A 19,061-nucleotide genomic window follows, 5' to 3' on the forward strand; every position below is an offset into this window, starting at 1 on the left:
TTCTCTTTGCTTCCGACGCGCCTCAAAAAAAAAAAAAAAAGTGGTCTTACATAATTAATACAATGTGCCTTCTCATTCAGTCACATTCACTTTGTGTCAGGCAGACCTATGCGTTTAATATTCCATTTTATCTTGTCACCGAGCCCCGGTGAGGTACCCGCTCTCTCATTTCCCCCTCTACCTTCCGCTTTTCCTTTCTTCCCCCTTCGCTTGAAAAGTCTCTTCGAGGTAATTTTAACAACCTCTGGAAGTAGAACGTTGTAATACGGTGAGTGGCAGTATGAAGTATGAGGGGCAGCTTGAGCTCCGTGAGCAGAAAGACACACAATGAGGTGGAGTGGTTCACACTGGGTTAGCCATCATTGCTCACAGAGACACGGCTGTTTTCTCAAGGAACTTGAGGCAGTCAGCGAACGTTTGGACGTTGAACTACACTAAGGGGCTTCTGTGTGCTTTAGTCAGAAAAGGTACACCTGGTCCATATATGCTCCCCAACGGTCTCGCAGCTGTATGTTTCCCTACAACTTTGCAATGATGGATGTCAACATTATATAACTTCAATTGGTGGAAAAATTTAAAAAAAAGGATCAGCAACCAGTGGATACATGAGAGACATTTTTCCCTGCTAACGGGGCTCGAACTAAATTGCAGAATACAGTCCTCGTAATAATGGTTCAGGAGTTATAGATTTTTTTTTTTTTTGTATTTGATGCGCCACAGGCACATTGGGTTGCTTGGCAATCCGGTTAACACTCAATTTGCACCTTCATCTAAGCAGTCAGTTATGAGCACGGTTTTTCTGATTAAATTACTTTTATTGATTTTTTTTTTTTTTTTTTTAAAGAGTGACTGCAAAAACACAAGCTGCTGTTCTTCAAAATTGTCTTCGCTTTTCAGTAAACTAAGATATACATAAGACTGGGTAAAAAGTCGACCGGGTTGGGTAAGTCAATATACAAAATAGGTTGACATGTTTGTGCCTTTGTTTTCCACACCAACATTACTTGCAGAAACACACAGTGTTGTAAATATACATTTTGGCAAGGGAGGAAAAACTATGCCAATAAACGGAGGATTTCAGAATTTTGGAATCATTTCCAATTGGAAAAAATGTGACAAATGTAAAGTAATATTCCATTGTTTCAAAGTAAAACTCTACATGATCAATGCAGTTTGATTACTTGATCATTCGATGAATAAAGATTGGAGAGTGACAATCTTACATAGACAGTATTTGTATCCGAGACTCCAAACAGAGAAGCATTTTTTGGCAACAACGTGCAATATTTTCCCATCAAAAGGGCTATTCTTCAGCATTCAGCCTGTCAAACAGCAACAGCCGTGCTGATCTCTTTCTGGCTCCACATTACTCACCACAGCGAGAGCCGCTCCACGATACCACTTAATATGAGTCAGAATCAATAGCCTTAGCATTACCACCTGCCATCCAGTTCTGCACTCTACACTGTCCAACTAAAAAAGATCCGCACATGTGCACCAAAGGGAAGGGGGGCGGCGGCCGGTAGGGGACGGGGGAACTAATAGGCACATCTTTTTTAATTTGAGTTACATACGTAAGGACGATGGCAGGGGTCTGACACAGTGGAAGTAATTGGATTTCCCTGCATGCGCCCACTCATGATAACATGCTGAGCTGTGACACGCAAACGTTCTTATGCGCGGTGATGGGTGATGGGTGGGCAAGGAGGACGGCGGGGTGGGTGAATCTAGGTACAGCAGAGTGGAAGTGGCAGGTGTCAAAGATCCAATTCCCACCATCCGCTTCCCACTCTCCCTCTGAGGACGGCGGCCGATCGGCGACCTTCCCGTGCGTGGCTTTCCAAATGCGACGTGGCTGAACCTATGTTGAGGAATGAAGAGGTCATGCCTGCTTTATTTATTTCCTGATGCTAATGCGAGCAGAGTAGGTGCACACAACACACAAAAGCCCGCAGATCCTGAAGAAGGGGGGGCGCGGAGCCGTGGGCCTGTCCTCTTCATGCATTTTGCCCTCGTCTTTAACGAGCGCGGCATGAGAAGAGGCACATCATTAAATAGAGCCCCTCTGAGACTTGCCTGTCTGCCATTAAACTTAACAGCCGACCTCTCCCATTACCTTTTATCCTTCCCTTTAAGAGGCAAGGGACAGAGGCGCTTTGAAAAGTCAAATTTGGCCACCATCGATTGAGTCCCCAGCTTAGTTATATGAAAGAGAGGACAATAAAGCCACTTCGGTGAAGCCCCCCCGCACCTAAACCGAAGCCCAAGACGGTAAATAACCAGCAACCGATCTGCCTGATTTCGCATTAATGCCATAATTATGCTAATGCCCGGAAAGATTCGCCTGAAGGAAATATCCTTTTTTGTACAAATGGCTCTTTGTGAAGAATGTTGTTAATGTTGATTAATTCACTTAATTTGCTTATGCACCACCGCTGGCCATGATGCAGAAAACACATCCATGCATCGCGCTCAGCCGCTGACCTTTTTTCACGCTCAAGTGGGCGAAAAACAAGCGGAAACTAGCATATAGCACAGCACACTTCAGAGTGACTACTGGTAGTAATCATCTAGGTGGTGTTACAAGCATGCGCGATGCACATCAATGTGTATCATTTGCATGCTGCAACAACAACAGAACGCTCGAACAGCAAAAAACAGCAATGTCATTTTTCACCGGATCGAAACAAAACCTAACACAAGTCTGGTTTGTTCAAAATAGATTTGGGATTCTTCTCAGCCTAAAAACAAGCTATTGGATGTTTAAATGACATCATATTATTGCAAAAGATCATAGCATCGAGATTGTCTCCTGTAGCAGTCTTTCTCAAAATGGGGGTACGTGTACCCCTTATGTGTATGTGAAGGCACATAAGGGTCAGGCATCGGCAAATCTAATGCAATTTTGGTAATGCCGTGACTGGAACAGCACATTTTTCTTTTCAAATTGAGAGCAACTTAATTGAAAAATGAAGCTACTTATTGCTAAATTGTGTTTAAGTGACTCTTTTGCAAAGCGTTTTTATGCCTTTATTCTGTTAAGTCTTATGCAGATGTAGATTTTCATGATGCATTTTTCCTATACATTAACTAAAAATAAAATAGCAGAACTTGGGAATTTACCATCTCTTAATGTTTGATTCTTAAAACGATACTACAAGTAAACTTTTTGAGCGATAGAAATATGATAGTTTATGTAAAATTAAAGCTCTTTTATCATTTGCAAACAATTTTTTTAACTTGCTGAAAATGACTGAAAATAACGAAATATAAACGGTGAACAAATCCCATAAAGCGGGTGAGTCGTGATTAGTCTATATCTGAGCCTTGAGGACATGTATGGTCATTTTCAGTCAACAGCAAGTGGAAATGTGTTTACGGTGTAAATCGTGCATGTAAATGATTTAGCAGTCAAATTAATCAGAGACAAAATTTTAACTTTTTACTACGTAGATAACTAAATAATCCTTAGTATCCCTTTAAAGAATGTGTGAACGATATGAAATATTACATACAGTAGGTTTTCCAATGTAAAACATTAATTTGGATATTTTCAAACATTTCGTGCACATGTGATGGAAAGTTTCAAGGCATTTTCAATTTTCTGGTTATTTTTAGCTCACCTATCACCAGAGGCGAAACGGCCCAATTCCGAGTCTGTCTGTGACTGGAGTTAACATACAAGGTCTCTTGAAGAGCTTGGACCAAGAAAAAAGGTCCAGCCTCATCAATAGTTGATATCTCGTGTCACACGCCGCGCCGCTTGCTGCTGAGACCGAATGTCGAATTAGAGTGCGGCTGGCCAAGGTCACTTGGGGGACAGCGAGGGAGCACCGACGCTCATTGCTGAATGAAAGATAGTCATGAAAGGCATGCGTCCGAAGGCTTCCCTTTAACCTCCTGGTTATGTCTAAAGGGCTCTGCTCAAGAGTTAGGTCGGTGTCAATTATACCTATCCTGTTTTTTGGGTGAACGTAGGAGGAAACAGGAGTACCCAGAGAAAACCCACACAGGCACGGGGAGAACACGCAAACTCCAGACAAGAAGACAGGAGCCAGAATCGAACCCGCAAAGTCAAAACTGCGAGGCGGATGGGCAAACCAGTCTTTCACTGCCCTATTCGATATTAATAATTTTTTTGATAACCGATTAATCGTTTGAAGACCTAGAATCGTCCAAATCCTCAGAATACCAACTCGTCAACTGTTAGTATGATCATATTTCTCTCTTTTTGTTTTTTGTTTTTTTTTTAGTCAAAATGTAACATTTCAGAACACCTGCTTTTATTTGGAAAACTACGAACACCATTCTTCCCCATTTTCCATTTTTTGTTATCCTGTCTCAACCGATGCATTTTCCATCCCCTAGCCAGGCGTTTACCGCACAACGGTAAAAACGCGGCTCCTTATTCCAGTCAAGCTACTGCGCGTCATTGTGACGGACAGATGAGACAGAAGAACCTCAAATGGATTAATGAGGATAGAGGTGTATCTTTTTCCCACGGAAAAGGAAAGGAACCGAGAGGGGTTAAAAATGCCTTAAGGATCCCCCCCGCACCCTATTCGCTCTACCCCTCCCTCATCACCCCAGCTGCAGTGATAAGTGTCTCTTTGTATTCTGGACAGGAAAGCGTGAGCTACAATGTACTTGTCGGCGGCTGATTATTCCCAGTGATTTCAACAAAGCGTTTAATTTATATTCTTCCGAGATAAAACACATGGCTTTTTCTGTGCTGGTGAAGAGCGCGACGGTGCATGTGCAGCAGCTTCTCGCATGTTAATACTGGCCGCTTCGTCTCCGCTTCACGACTTCACTATAAGAGCTCCTAAATGTGAGTCAGTGCTACAGGTAATGGAGCTGATTATAGCCTGCTGGGCCGCGGGCCAGCTGCCTAGAGGGAGCGCGGACCGCCCGGTCGGTGTCTCATATCCTGGGATCCCTGTAATACAAGCCCGGCTTGGCAGTCTCTCGGCGGCTATCCTGCCCACTCGCGGGTCTCCTCTGGTCCGCGTGTGTATGCGTGTGCTTTCATATCAGCTTGTTTACTCCGCTAGTAACAATGATGCCACGAGTCCATTGTGACTCTGTTTATAGCTCAGCGTTGGCTCTGGAGTGAAACTAACTGCTATTTCCTGTCCTGGGGGGATGACCTCGGGGCGGGAGAGGTCCCTAACCTTTTCTTGCGCCATGGACCTCTTTCACACAAAGCACACTTCAGCACACAAACAAATGATTAAAAATATAACGATTATGCTGAATGCAAGTTGCAATTTGAGTCAAATGTCAAACAAGGACAAGTGTAGTTTGTTACTTTTGTCACGCTACAATGAAATTTTGTTCTTGTTGCCATCACTGCAGAAATTCTAGCGTTGATAGGATGATGAATATGGAAGCACAGTATTGAGTCTTTCTTTACTTTTTTTTTTTATCAAATTACACAGTAAAGGCATGTCAAAACTCGGTCCTTGAGGTCCGCTATCCTGCGTGTTTTTGATATTCCGTCATCCAATACAGCTGATATGAATGATCAGAATCGTTATCAGGCTTCCGCTGAGCAGGAAACAAGCAGGATAGCGGCATGTATTTATTTAATGTATTTATTACTTAAGTATCAATTTAATACTGAAGTATCTGGGATGTAATGTCCATACGCTTTAAAAAAAAAAAGTGAAAATATGTCTCTGGCATCGAATTGAGTTAAAACGTCAAGTAATTTATGATACTGAGTCTTGAAAATGAAAGTCATTTCAGGTCATAACACATCATCCACATTGTAACGGAGAAATTACAAAGAGAGGCAAAATTATCTCAGCAAAAGGTAGTTATGATATAATTCAGGAATTGTTTCAAATGATGTAAAAAACTTTAAATTCAAGGGTGTTTCCAAACTCTCAGAAGATGTTTTGGCTTTACGTTTTTATGATCATTTAGCATGACATGCATAGGGTTACAAGCAGACATGCTTGATATCATCCCAGTCTATTCATTTATATCCAATATAGTGGACATTTGTTCTGGTTCTATATATTTTGAGTTGTTTTAGCTACTTCCCTAAGTCTGAGGGTTCTCAGTAGAGGAGATATTGGCTTTTCCAATGATGTCTTTTATGTGGGCGGGATGTGATCCTTTCTTTCTTATTGACACACCAGTGGACACAAATAAAGAGGTTGGGTCCCAGGAGGATATTCAAATATTCTGACTCATGATAATGGAATATTTTTACTAGTTTTTTTGCGTTCCCATATTCTCAAATGTCCGACCGATACGAAGTTGGTGACTGGGTCCGGTTAATCGCAACAATTTTAGTGGTGTGCAAACAAATAGCACAGCTTAAAAGCAGCTAATCAGTCACAGAGAGTTCCCCCACAGGTTCAGCCTCAAGAAAATGTCACATTTTGATTGTGTAGAACGTTGTCAGGAGGGAAACTTTAATGTCAGTGTTGCAGGATTACCTCTACAAAGCACACTGTTACAAAAAAAAAAAAAAAAGCGGCGTAACTGAATCACATGGTAGTGTAGTTCATCACCCGGGCCCACCGCCGTGTCACAAAGACAAATAGTGCGCTCACCGCACTTCGTGACAAGTGTGTGTATGTGCGTGTAGGCGGGAAGCAGGTAAATAAGAGCAGCGTGGCAAGGCCCACCATCTTAACCTCTCCTTATGCTGAATGTGCATCATGCAGATCATGCAAATTGCCGCCCAGAAGTGGTGAACATTGCTCTGCTCCCGCAATGACCCGCTATAATGTAATCATACTGTATGAGCACAAGACGCTTCACACGGTAGGGTAACTGTGAGCATATCTATGTTGGGGAGATAATAAATAGCAAGGTTTTTAGACCTCCTATTGTCCACAGAGTAACTATATGTAGCAAAATGACCTAAAATGATTATAAAATCAGTTTGGCTTGTTGGAACTCAAGTTACACACAATGAACCAAATTAGTTCAAATTAAGGCTGGGCAATAAATATATCTAGATTTTTAACTTATTCAATGCCAGGGATATATTTTGATGTTTTTTAGGAGTCCAGACATTCAATCCCAGATACTTAAGTATTTAATTGATGCTTAAGTACATTAAGAACATTGATTTCCTGATACTTAAGTGTTAAATCAATATCAAAAACGTCAAAATATGTCCCTGGCATTGAATGAGTTGAAAATCAATACTTTGAAAATGAGCTAACATTTTCAACTGCAGGCAAAAGTAGCAAAATGTTCATTGGGTTTGTTCAAGGTCAAAAGCTTTGAATGTTGCAGGGATACAAATTTTTTTTAATCTGATATGATTGATAAAATGGGAAATAAAAAATAAAAACTATTCAGTCAGATTGCTTGAAATTGGCTCAGATTCTCTTTTCTCAAAAATGGACGGTAAAAGGGTTAAATGGATACTAAACTTATTGAGTCGTTTTCAGCAGTAAAAAGATCATAATTTGTCTACAGTATAAAATTGGTAATTACGTTGTCAAGTACAATCAATCCCTTCAAAATCACATTTTTCTACTTGCTTTTTACTGAAAATGCCATCACATATGCTGAATACTCAGATAATTACCAATTATGGCTCATCTATTATCTGGATTTTGTAGTGTTTGCAAGCTGAGTTGAGTTTATGTTAAAATGGATTAAAAACCAATAAACATTTTTCACTTATCATTTTGGACAGGATTTTTTTAATTTATTTTTTTATAGGCCAAACCTCTAAATAAATGTTTGTTGTTGTTCTTTTTAAAACAAAATAAATCTGGTTTAAAAGCATAATCTTCCAGAATTACTGAAAATAAATCTCGCTTAAACTAAAAACCATTACTCACAGGCTGGATTTTATTTAATTATTTATCGCTATTCCTGTCCAAGACCACAAATCAATAAAGGCATTCTTAGATAAGTATGAGAAAACTCAATCCTTACTACGGTGAAAAAAAAACAGAAACTATAGGAAACTTTATATGAGATTACCTGTAAAGGGAATCAACAAAAGAGAGAGAAAATGTGTTCAATTCGACAGTTTTAGAATGGATCTTGACTTTCACGACTTGTGATAGATCCATTCCCAAGTCAGTGTGCATTGGTGATACTTGCACTCTGGACTTTATTCTACTTTTCCAGTGGGCGCTAATTAGAAAATAAAACGCATTTTCACCAGGACAGATGCCAAAATTGGTGAGTTTTAGGCATGTTCAGGCCCACAGGAGGTGATTCATTTGCCACATTCCGAGAGAGCCATCCAACGCTGCATACCCCGCTCCCTAAGCATTCCTCTATCTCCTCATCTTTCCGCGATTAACCTTTAAGAACGGACTCTCCGACACTCCAGGCAGTGTTTGCGAGCAGGCCGTTTTAACATTCCGCTCCCTCTCCTAATCCAATCCATCCCTGCCCATCAAACTCCAGGCCGTTACCTGTTTTAATCCGCCTCCCATCCCCCGATCAAGCCCGGTTTCCCCACCTGCCGTCCGCCGGGGGCCGGCTTGACGAGCTGTTGGACAAACAAGTGTGATTCACTCTCTTTCTGTGTGGATTATTAACACACCTAGCATGCCACAGCATCATGAATAAGCAATGGAGATCCGGTAGCCTATTTTCCCCCTCTCTCGCTCCCTCCTCACACTCACACGGGCGAGCTGAATACCAGGATTGTGTGGAAAATGAGCTGTCAGCACAAGGCCCTCTATAAGATACATCAGACTCATTGTGAGCCCTAGAAAATAATGAACTATTCCCATTTCTCACTCCGATACGTTCAATACGCTATCCATGACAAGTGCATGGAGATAAGCAGTTTCTTTTTGAGCTGATTAAAACACACCGGCTGTATTCAGGGGAGCTTTGCTCGGATCAGGTGATGCTCCCGCCGTGTTACGACATTCCGCGGCCGGGAGATAATTTACAGACTCGGTTTGTCCCCGTATGCAAAACCCGGTAGCAAAAGACGCTTGAAAAACTTAACATAGGATCAAAACACGACGGGTTTGTTTAAATCCGTCCTCGCATCCCTCGACTTATTCCCGCTTGGAATTAAGTAAAGAACTAACGGGAGAAGGAAGGGCGGGGGAGGGGTTTATTTATTTATTTATTTTAAGAATTTGTTGATTTACTTATGCAAGTACAGCAAACAAACACTACTACCAAGAGACTGTCGCTATTTTTAAACATGAAAGCAGTGTACACGCTTGCTTAACATATTCAGATGTGTAAAAACAAAGAAAGTGATGGCAGCTCCTTTTCCACAGGGTAAAATAAATGCCAGTCAGCTTTTCTTTATATAACGAGTTGGAGTACACTATTTACATAGACGGGTGGCTGAAACACTTCCTCGTGCTGTTAGCGTTAGCACGACGCTAATATCAGTGGTTGGAATGTCTTGCAATTAAAGGTGTCAAACAATCGTTTCCGATGAATCACACCTTTGAATTTCAATTAATCACTGATTTAAAAAGGCTAAAGCAAGCAAACACTAAAGCAATCTGTGACGCATTTAACCCAATCATCCATGTTTAAAGGGACAATTTGTAAGATTTAGACCGTATTTCATTACGAACAGGAGGAGGTGCTGCATTTACCATTGTCTGTAGCTATATCAAACATGGCAGCCTCCGGAGGGGTGCCACACCCCATGTAATATAATTTAATCAGACTTACAATTACACGTAAAAAATACTGCTGGTCATTAACAACACATTTATTTGTAAGTTTTATTTAAAGTATTTATTTTTAATGAAACCGGTCTAAATCTTACACATTGTCTCTTTAAGCTAAAGGACCATGTTAGGTACAAATCAATAATGTGATTATGAGTTCATACATTTATTGATTTATTTAGCTATTTTTCAAACAAGTTGTTGCTTTAATTTTGACAGCGCTACTTAAAATACCAATGCCACAAAGGTGATATACAAATGGCAAGTTGAGCACATTGCTTTGTTGGTAACATTGATTTTATAGCATTAGCATTCAGGCTTCTCAATTTGTTTTGATTGCTGATAACATACTTGAACAATCCGCAGGATTTAATGCGAACAGCATAAACTCGTATTTAAAGTGAGGACTTTATGACATCTCTGCAATTAAACTTGCAGTATGGCTTTATAAAAAAAAAAGGCACTTCTAAAACTGTGTATGCTCAGCCTAATTCCACTAATTATTACTCTCCAGTTCTTCCTTCGATGGAAAAAAAATTGGAGCACAGATGGACACAGCTTGAAATTCCAATTTATTCCCCTTCATATTTCCTCAAGTCGGACTCGCGCTCTGCGGTGCACTTCGTCTTCCTTAACTCGTATTGCACCTCCCCACTGCTCTTTGTCACTGTCGGCCATTTTACCGCCATGGCTCCCACATTAGATTAAGCAAAATCAAAATGGATGATCCCTGTATGGAATTTGGATTGTGGATGTGATCATAAAAATATCATCATGCATGATTTGTTGTTGTTGACACGCTTGATTCGATGTTGCCGAAGTTTTATTCACTGGGAAAAAAAAGAAAAAAAATCACTCTTACCTGTCAGATAGATTTTTTTTATTTTTTTTATTTTCCCTCGCTAAGGCTGCCTACTATACTCCCTGCTCATCTCTCCATCTCCGTCTGCCTTACGTTGCCTGCTCCTCCTTCCTTCTTGCTCTTCCTCCCCCTGCTGTCAGCACAGCCCCGCCGCCTCGCACACTCTGACACCTGTCAGCATTTTCCTTAGGAGATCACAGAACTGCAAACTAGAAATGTTCCCGTGTTGAATATAGGGCAAGTTTTGCAGCGGAAACATATGAGGTGCTTTTACTTCTTTTTTTTTTTTCCCCCGATCAAATTCAACAGGGATAGGGAAGTGCTTGAGTGGCACAAAGTTTAAGGGAAGACAGAAAAAGACGTTTGCAATGAGAAAGGAAGGAGGGGAGACGCGAGATTCAATTAGGAGCAGAGAGACCCAGTGGATCCCACTGATGGAAGATGGGAATATGGAAGAATCTATGGCCCAAGGAGGGGACTTCCATTCCTGGGCTCTGGGCTTCAGGCACACCCCCACAGGGAACCGGCACATAGATGAGAAAAATTCTCCAGAGGTGAGGGGGAGCGAGGAATATGTCAAAAATAAGAGGCCTGTTCCCGGTTCGAGCTAATTGAACAGTCTCGCTTTCCTTGGTGTGTAAAAAAGCCACGAGCCTAGTTTTTTTTTATTTTTTTACCCCCACTCTAATGAACTTGAAATACCACAAAATCCAACAAACGTCACACTCCCCACTTTACTCCTACATGGGGAAATTTGACAAAACATGGATGTTAATCCCTAAAAACACAGCGGCTCATCCACATCCGCCAGGAATTACGGGAGAGAGCTGACAATCAAAGGAAGAAGCCCAAAAAAAAAAAAAAAAAATCAGCTGTCTGTTAGCTGGCTTCTATCATGACAGTAATGGCTCGGCACTGCTTAAGCTCCATTCAAGCAAATCCCTCCAGTTCCACTCAGAAAATAAAGAATTTATTTAATACTCCCCTCGTTCAGAGGTTACACTTTTAGCTATATCATCCGTTCATATGGCAGTGTTAAAGATAGCTCTTCTTTTATAGATTTTTAAGAGATTTAATGTGATTTGTTCTGAAAATACTTTGATAATCTAATCGGCCAGAGTGAGGTTTTCAAAGAGAGCTCCTCTTAAGATTCTTGGCAGGGATTCAGCAAACGATTAAGACGGACTAGAACGTTGACTCTCAGCTGGTGGGACACCGATAGTACGTCAAAAAAATAATTAAAACAATAAAAACAGGTTTAATCTGCTTCTGATGTTGGATTTGCGGTCTGGAATACATATTCATTCATTCAGAGATGGGACAAGGTTTCTCATCTGCACATCACAAAATCGAATTTATTTTGCATTTGTGTCTTATTTTTTAATGGTTTATGAAAAAAAAAAATACCTCCAAACGTAAGGACAGCCAATTTCAAAATAAAGCTGACTATACCAAACATTTTATGGACATGAATGACTTGGCATGGTTTTATTTTGAAGGTGTTCTCAGCAGTGTCATAATAACAGGTGACTTGACTCTTTCTGCTCTTACCGTTGCCCCTAGAGTGATTTATTAATTGGAACCCTCTGAACAACAACTGAAATCACCTTTAATCGCCAATTCAAGTCACTATAAAAATGATTTAACGATGCCTCCAGTATAAATTAACGCTTGAGTGCTCCATATTGGCTGGCGAGAGCCGTCGGATTACATTTCATGCTTTGAGACTTAGAACCTGAGACAGATGCTGTTCCTACTGATCACTTTTTAAGAAACCAAGGTGATTTGTATGTGTGTTCTCTGGGTTTGATGTCACTTTCATTAACTGAAATTTAAGGGGAGTGAGTTGTTCTAAATTCTCATACAGTACATTATATTTAAGTTGAAATGAAACATTATCAACAATGTACTACATTTGGGCACTTATAATGACGAGAAAATGTTTTATTCCTTGATTACATATGCTTTTCACCAAGCAAAATAATGTATATTTTTTATCCGAATACTAAAATACTTGAGAGCTGCTATAATGCTGGAAAATTAAAGATGCTCTGGTTACTTTTACCTGTGTGGTGATATTTTGCCTTTCTGGTTGGAGCAATGTTTGATTGGCAGATAAGACAATGATGGTTTGTAAATACTAAAAAAAACACGAGCAACACACGATATACATGCATTTTGTTCAACAAGACTGCTGTTTAGTGTTTGCTCAGTTAAAAAGAAAGCATTTTGAAAACAGGATATTATGATCAAATTTTGCAAAAATCTTGCTTCATCTTGTTCTCTTGGCTCTCATCTCACAGGATACGGTGTGTGTCTTGTCCCATCCCTATTTTATAATGCAGTATATTAGCCTAGCCCTTTGAGTCCAAGTTTCGGCTTCCCTTTACTTTGATTGCCTACATAAAAACGGTGTTACCCACCAAAAATGGAAAGAAGGTTCCACAGTAGTGACACAATAAAAGTGATGTAGAAAGGAGGATTGTCCATTGTGATGGAGAGCAGTCGGGGAGTTGACGGAGCACAAAGGGATTCTCTCATGAAAGAAAGCCTACATATTTATGGTGCTGCGGAGTGTGGAGGGTCTTTGTGTGAAGGTAACTCTCATCTCCTGGGCCAAGAGCACCTTTGCATGGCACTGGGAATGGTAAACATTTGCTCTGTTAAAGCCCCGGAGTTTAACGTGCGCTCCTTCTCGCTTGCTTTGTTCCCGGCCCTCACCAACACAAAACAAACATAACAATAAAAGTGCACATAGAGAGAAGCCTTCCCTGTCGTTGGGTGTTGAGCTGCAAATGCCTCACAGTAGGCATGCAAACGTTTTTGGTGAATTGTCATCTAATAGTCCAGCACAAATGCATTGCTTCACACTGTCCGATTTTTTTTTTCCAGTTAACCCATTCAATCCCAGAGATGTTTTTTATGTCTTTGCATTAAGAAAGTCAATCCTAGGTACTCGTTTAAAGATTTTCCCCCCAAAATTAGGGAAAAGATTCACAATGGATAGTGGATAGTGGATAATGGATAGTGCAAATGCATTCAATTTCCGAGCAGACTTACGTTCCACATGATAGAGCAAATAATAAAGTAGGCCAAAACAAAAAAGTAGTAGGGCAAAAAGAAAGCAATAGACTCACATTCTGATCACATGGAGTAGATGGAGTGGAAGAAACGATATACATATGAGTTTGATATTGCAACATATCATATAGTGCAAAATATTTTGTAGTTAGCAGCTTTCCTGCACTGTGCAGGATTTGTAAGGTGCATTTGTGCATGCGGTAAAGTGACTGGTAATGGAGGGTCTCAAAATAGTTTTCAGTGTAAAAAAAATAAAGTATCATCTAAGACTATTGAAAGATATGTAAAAACACATCTTTGGGATTGAATGAGTTAAGTGAACGCCAAGTGAACTCCAACCTGCCTCGAGTGTTATTTTTTTTCGTTTCCGCTATGAGCTCTTATGACTTGAAATAAATTGGATAATAGATGTCCAATAGTATTTAGACCAGTGCTCTTAAGAAATGTCTGGTGTTTTATTTTTAGCACTTCTCAGATGTTTTAGGTCTGCCTTTTTTTTTCTTTTGAGTGACCCATGACTCCCACCTATCACCAATCTTTTTGTCACAGGACATCGCACGTTATGCTCCTGAACGCCTAGATTCTATTTCGTGCCCTATTCTGAATGTAGCAATGGAGCCTCACAGCACATAAATGAACACATTTCGCAGTAAGTACAAAGTTTATTTGCTTGTTTGCATCATTATGGTTTCACCCACTGAAGAGTTGATGTGGTCTGCCAAGGAAATTCCCCCTGAAGCTCTGTGAATTGTCAATATCATTTTGTAAAATGCCTGCCAGTTTCAAGTTATATTAGGAATGTATTCTTTCTATAGAGGAAAGCCTACCAACAAGTTTTCCTAGTATGTGTATTCTGTTGTCATAAATTGACAATAACAAGTGTTTCTCATAACTTTTTCAGTGATGATTTATATTTCTCAGCCAAGCTCCCCGTAACCAATGCAAAACATATTTGGATTTAAAATTGGTACCATGCCATCCACGTCATCTCTATTAAATATTTCAACTATGTTTATGGTAATATCTCGTGGAATATTTTCTTCAGCTACTTCAGAAGATAGGTTGTGTAGCATAATTGGTTTTATTTCTCGCTCATTTGAAAGAAAAACATCAATGACCATACACACCAATATAAAACTTGACAAATTAAATGCTCACAATATTTTATGAAAGAGTCAATATATCATATATATCAGTAGTAGGTTACTTCATTTTCCAATTACATTGCTCTTAATTTGAAAATAAAAGTACCACACATTCCAAATACTGTAACTCTCACTTTGTGCATCATCTGTGTCCAGAAATTCCATCAAATCAGGCTAAATTGGTAGACTGAGAAATAATGGACAGTCAGCACATTTATCTTTCTTTGCTGAATAGCATGTGATGCTACTGAGAGTAGCGTTGACATCAGGCGCCTGTCTCAGCCAAGTTGTTACAAATGGCGTCGGGCGAGCGGCCAGGGAGGCGACGGCAGCGGCAGAGTCCATTTGCATGGCTGTCATTAAGTGTGTCTCCTAATGTTATTATTCCCCACTTACACAACACCCTCAGCCAAAATTGCTCCCAGCTACATCAACTTTAAGGAAGCCTTATTATTCCTTGACATAAAAGCGTATTTTTGTTCTGTCGCACTCATTAAAAATTGATTTTTGTACGTGAGCAACGGGGAGAAGAAAAGCGAGGTGCTTATTATGGCCGGAGTTAAAATAACACCACTGAGGGAAGACGCGGCTATTAATAAACCCTTTTTGCCGAACCGAGGGAAGGAAACTCCGGTCATCCGAAAAGTCTTCCCCAAAGCGGACACTCGTGCACCTGTGGTGTTTTCCTGCTTGTCTTAAATAGCTCCCAGATGCACGGCAACATCTGGGCCAGCTGTGGACGTCTTCATCCTCCTTCTCCACTGTGAGTGGCAGCAGTTAAGCGCCAACACGACCCTTTACACTGACTCCTGCCAGACGACGGGATGTCTTTTTAAACGCCCCAGTCAGATATGAAACATCCGCATTAACTCGCCGGCTAAATGATCCTTCTGAATAATGGATCAGGGCTCGTGGAGATATGTAAAAGTCCACCTTTGTGAGCCTAATTGCTGCCACGCTAGCTCATGGGGATTCGACGAGCCTTCAAACGCAAACATAGCCGCTGTCAATCAATGCGCGTTGCCTGAAGTTGCGTCAGAAGAGTACAATGCAGTTTTTTTTCTTTCCCACTGTCAAAAGTTGGGAGGGAAGATTAACAGTATCAAAATAACTTCTGTGAATAAATGATGGAAACTTCAACAATGTCCAATGGACACACTCCCCGTCACCAAATGACATTTACCTTTTTCTTCTGATATGTAAAGCAACACTACTATATTGTTGCGGTGGGGTCTAAACTACCAAGTGGGTGCCATTTGTGGCCCGCCATTCATATTTTAACAGCATATACCAAAAATTCACCAAAAAGGTTTGATGGTCAGGTGGCAACGATTGTGACAATGTCCTACGTTGCCAGTCGCGTCCCAAGGTCCTGCATTTTTTAGTGTTTATTTAATTTTGGGCCACTAAGCTAGTTAATTGTGTGGGCCATCCCAGTATAGCATTTCATATGATGAACCAAATGAAATTTTTTTCCGTTTATTTTATAAACATGTTTGCTTCTCAGTTATATTTTGCCAAACCCCACCTTAGGAAAGAGAAAACTTTTCACGTATCAATGTATTAATGTTGCTTTAAATATCAAAATATATATGTGTATGTGTGTGTGTGTGTGTGTGTAATAAATCAATCAAAACTGAACCATCAAGGATGCGTTTGCCATTATGTTGGAGTACAACACGAGATGTGGTCCTACCTTGGTCTGGCAGCTGGCAAACATTGGGAGGCACGGTCATGTTGAGCATTTCATTGACAGCCGTGTCAACATAGTGTCCTCGCTGGACGTCGTGTTCGCTGTCGGTCTGGTCGCTCTCCTCGTGGCCGCTGTCCTTCAAACTGTTCCCCTCCAAGTCCTTGAATGTCGATGTGCTGCACAAGGGAAGAGCGAGAAAGACGTTGATTAACTGCCACATCACCTTTGCTCATGCTCACCTTGGAGATGGCCATCTTTGTCTTTCTCAGGACATTTATTTTAAGTGTCTTTCCGCAGCTTCTTTTTTTTTCCAAATGAGGCAATTTTCTGTCTATTCTCGACATATTAAAATAACATTAGCCTCGGAATAGATCCGAGCGAAACACTCTACTTGAAATAATCCTGATATGAAGCGCTTGTATGAATCTCCCTAGAGGGACAGACCAAGACATTTTGAATGGACGCGGTGCCTTCAAGGGCATCTTGAACAAACAGGGAGTCAGTCGCTTGCTCACTTCAATCAGACAAATACTGCAGTAATCAGGAATTCCGGGAAGGAAGATGGATGTCGGAAACGCTGGAAGCATGCAAACGGCGCATCTGCCTTGCGCTGGGGCCTCGCAGTCAATAAAGCAGGATGGGGGGGGGGGGGGGGGGGGGTACAATCAACAGCTGCACGGTAACAGTCTGATTTCCCCTCATTTGAGTACCATCCCACTGGAACAAATTCACATTTATAAACAACACTAAAGAGCAGGGGAATAAATCAACATGTGTTCTTGGAAGAAGTAGCTGGGAGCGAATGTGAGGTAAAAATGAATGACGGTCCAAGGTAGCTGTATCCTTTAACATTGGCCAAGCATTCCCCATTGCGGGGCTGCAGTGGCGGCTAACGCTGACCTTCTGATGTTATCACTGTAATTGCACCTGTACCAGACCAGGGGGGCTCACTGGTATCCTGAGGGGCTTGCTTTGTGGGAATCTGCACTTCAATGCTCTTTGTTTACATAAATACAGGAAATCTTTGGAGGGGAAATTGTCATAATGGGACTTGAGGGAGGAGGGCAAAGCTGGGGGCAAACAAAAAGAAAGCCTACATTGTTGCAAGGCTGCAGGTAACAAAAGGACAATTGTGGAATCAGAAGGAGCTCCCTTGCAAAAATACACCACAGCCGGAGGGAATTATTTTGACCCCCGTGCCAATTTCCTAAGCCTGCATTCTCACGTAGATATCCAATTTTGGGGCAGAGCGGTGAACTTGTGGATCGCACATGTGCTTCACCGTTCAAAGACTTTCAGTGTCCGAATCCCTGCTTGGGCTTTCCTGCATATGAACACCATCCATCCATTTTCTATAGCCGCTTATCCTCACGAGATTCGCTGGCTTGCCGGTGCCTACGCAGCTGTCTTTGGGTAACACCCCGAACTGGTTGCCGGCCAATTACACGGCACAAAGGGACAAACAATCATTCACGCACCCAATCGTAACTAAGGACAATTTAGAGTGTCCGATACACATACCACACGTTTTGGGAATGTGGGAGGAAGCCGGAGAGAACCCATGCGGGCTTGCGGAGAACATGCAACTGTGAGGTGAACACTAGAGATTATATTTTGTGTACGATGGTGAATGGTTTTTTGTTGGCCGGGAGTGAATAATTTTGACATTCTGGTAAAATCCCACTGGGCTGGGCTGTATCATAAATTATTCCAGTATCGTCTTGTCAAACAGAGAAATTATCAGGGCTGAACAGTTTTCGGTCAACAATTATTTTATTTAATTTATTTTTTATTTTCTGACAGATTTTGCTCATTTGATCTCATTTACGATTGTCTTTTAAATAAGCTTCTGTGCAATAACCCCCCCAAAATACAAAAATATCAAAAAGTATATCATTATGATTTTGAGGATTACTGTACAAATCTATGTTAGATTTAATTCATTTTTCATGGCTACCATAAGCCAGTGTTCCACTATTCGTGCCTGTGCTAAATTGCTATTGTAGGCGCTGTCTTCTTTTATTTTTGATACATATTTATTATGAAACAAGTTTGATGTTTATAGTTGTTGGCTCTTCTCCCTAAAGTGGTTCTAGCCAGAATTCTGTGGAAAGTCGACTGTTCAACAAGGCACTTATTTAGTGTCTTTCCGAAGTTTCTTTCACATTAGCAATTAGCATACTTAGCGGCTCCTTATTCACTTTCAGGTTAAGCGCTACTTTTTAGTAGGATACTTTATTTCTCAGCATAGGGAAGATTATTCACGTCACAGAGCTCATTACTGCTGCTTCACATGGAGGCCATGTTGCTTAGCTGAAGCTAGCGTCGCGCCTAGTGTTGCCCGGCAGCCGCAAGAGAAATTGCTTCCTGGAGTTATCGTGGCATTGAAGTGATGCAAATACCTTTCAAAATCTGAATATTTACAGGAAGTTAGCAGTTGAACAGTGTTAGTTGTTATAACCTTTCTAGTTGAAGTGTTCTCATACTTGTACCCTGACCGTAATCATCTAATCGCATTCAGTTGTTAATTTGTTTTTATTGTAGTTGTTTTTTTAAACAAATACAATATGAATACTGTTGGAGGGAATTATAATGTATTTACTTCCACATCAAAACAGAGTCGACATCTGTTA

The 19,061-nt window shown here is 40.8% G+C and overlaps 1 protein-coding gene across 4 annotated transcripts in view; it reads right to left on the reverse strand.

Moving 5' to 3' along the window:
• pcdh19 (protocadherin 19) overlaps window positions 1–19,061 on the reverse strand; it is a 73,334-nt gene that overhangs the window by 14,087 nt on the left and 40,186 nt on the right. For all 4 annotated transcript variants that reach the window (XM_088432096.1, XM_088432094.1, XM_088432095.1 and 1 more), the window contains exon 4: window positions 16,432–16,604. In XM_088432096.1, coding sequence (XP_088288222.1) covers window positions 16,432–16,604 — 173 coding nt within the window. The remainder of the gene's footprint in view (window positions 1–16,431; window positions 16,605–19,061) is intronic.

This window comes from Hippichthys cyanospilos, chromosome 13 (genome assembly GCF_059441005.1).
Source record: "Hippichthys cyanospilos isolate Australia breed blue-spotted pipefish chromosome 13, RoL_Hcya_1.0, whole genome shotgun sequence".
NCBI classification, from domain to species: Eukaryota; Metazoa; Chordata; class Actinopteri; order Syngnathiformes; family Syngnathidae; genus Hippichthys; species Hippichthys cyanospilos.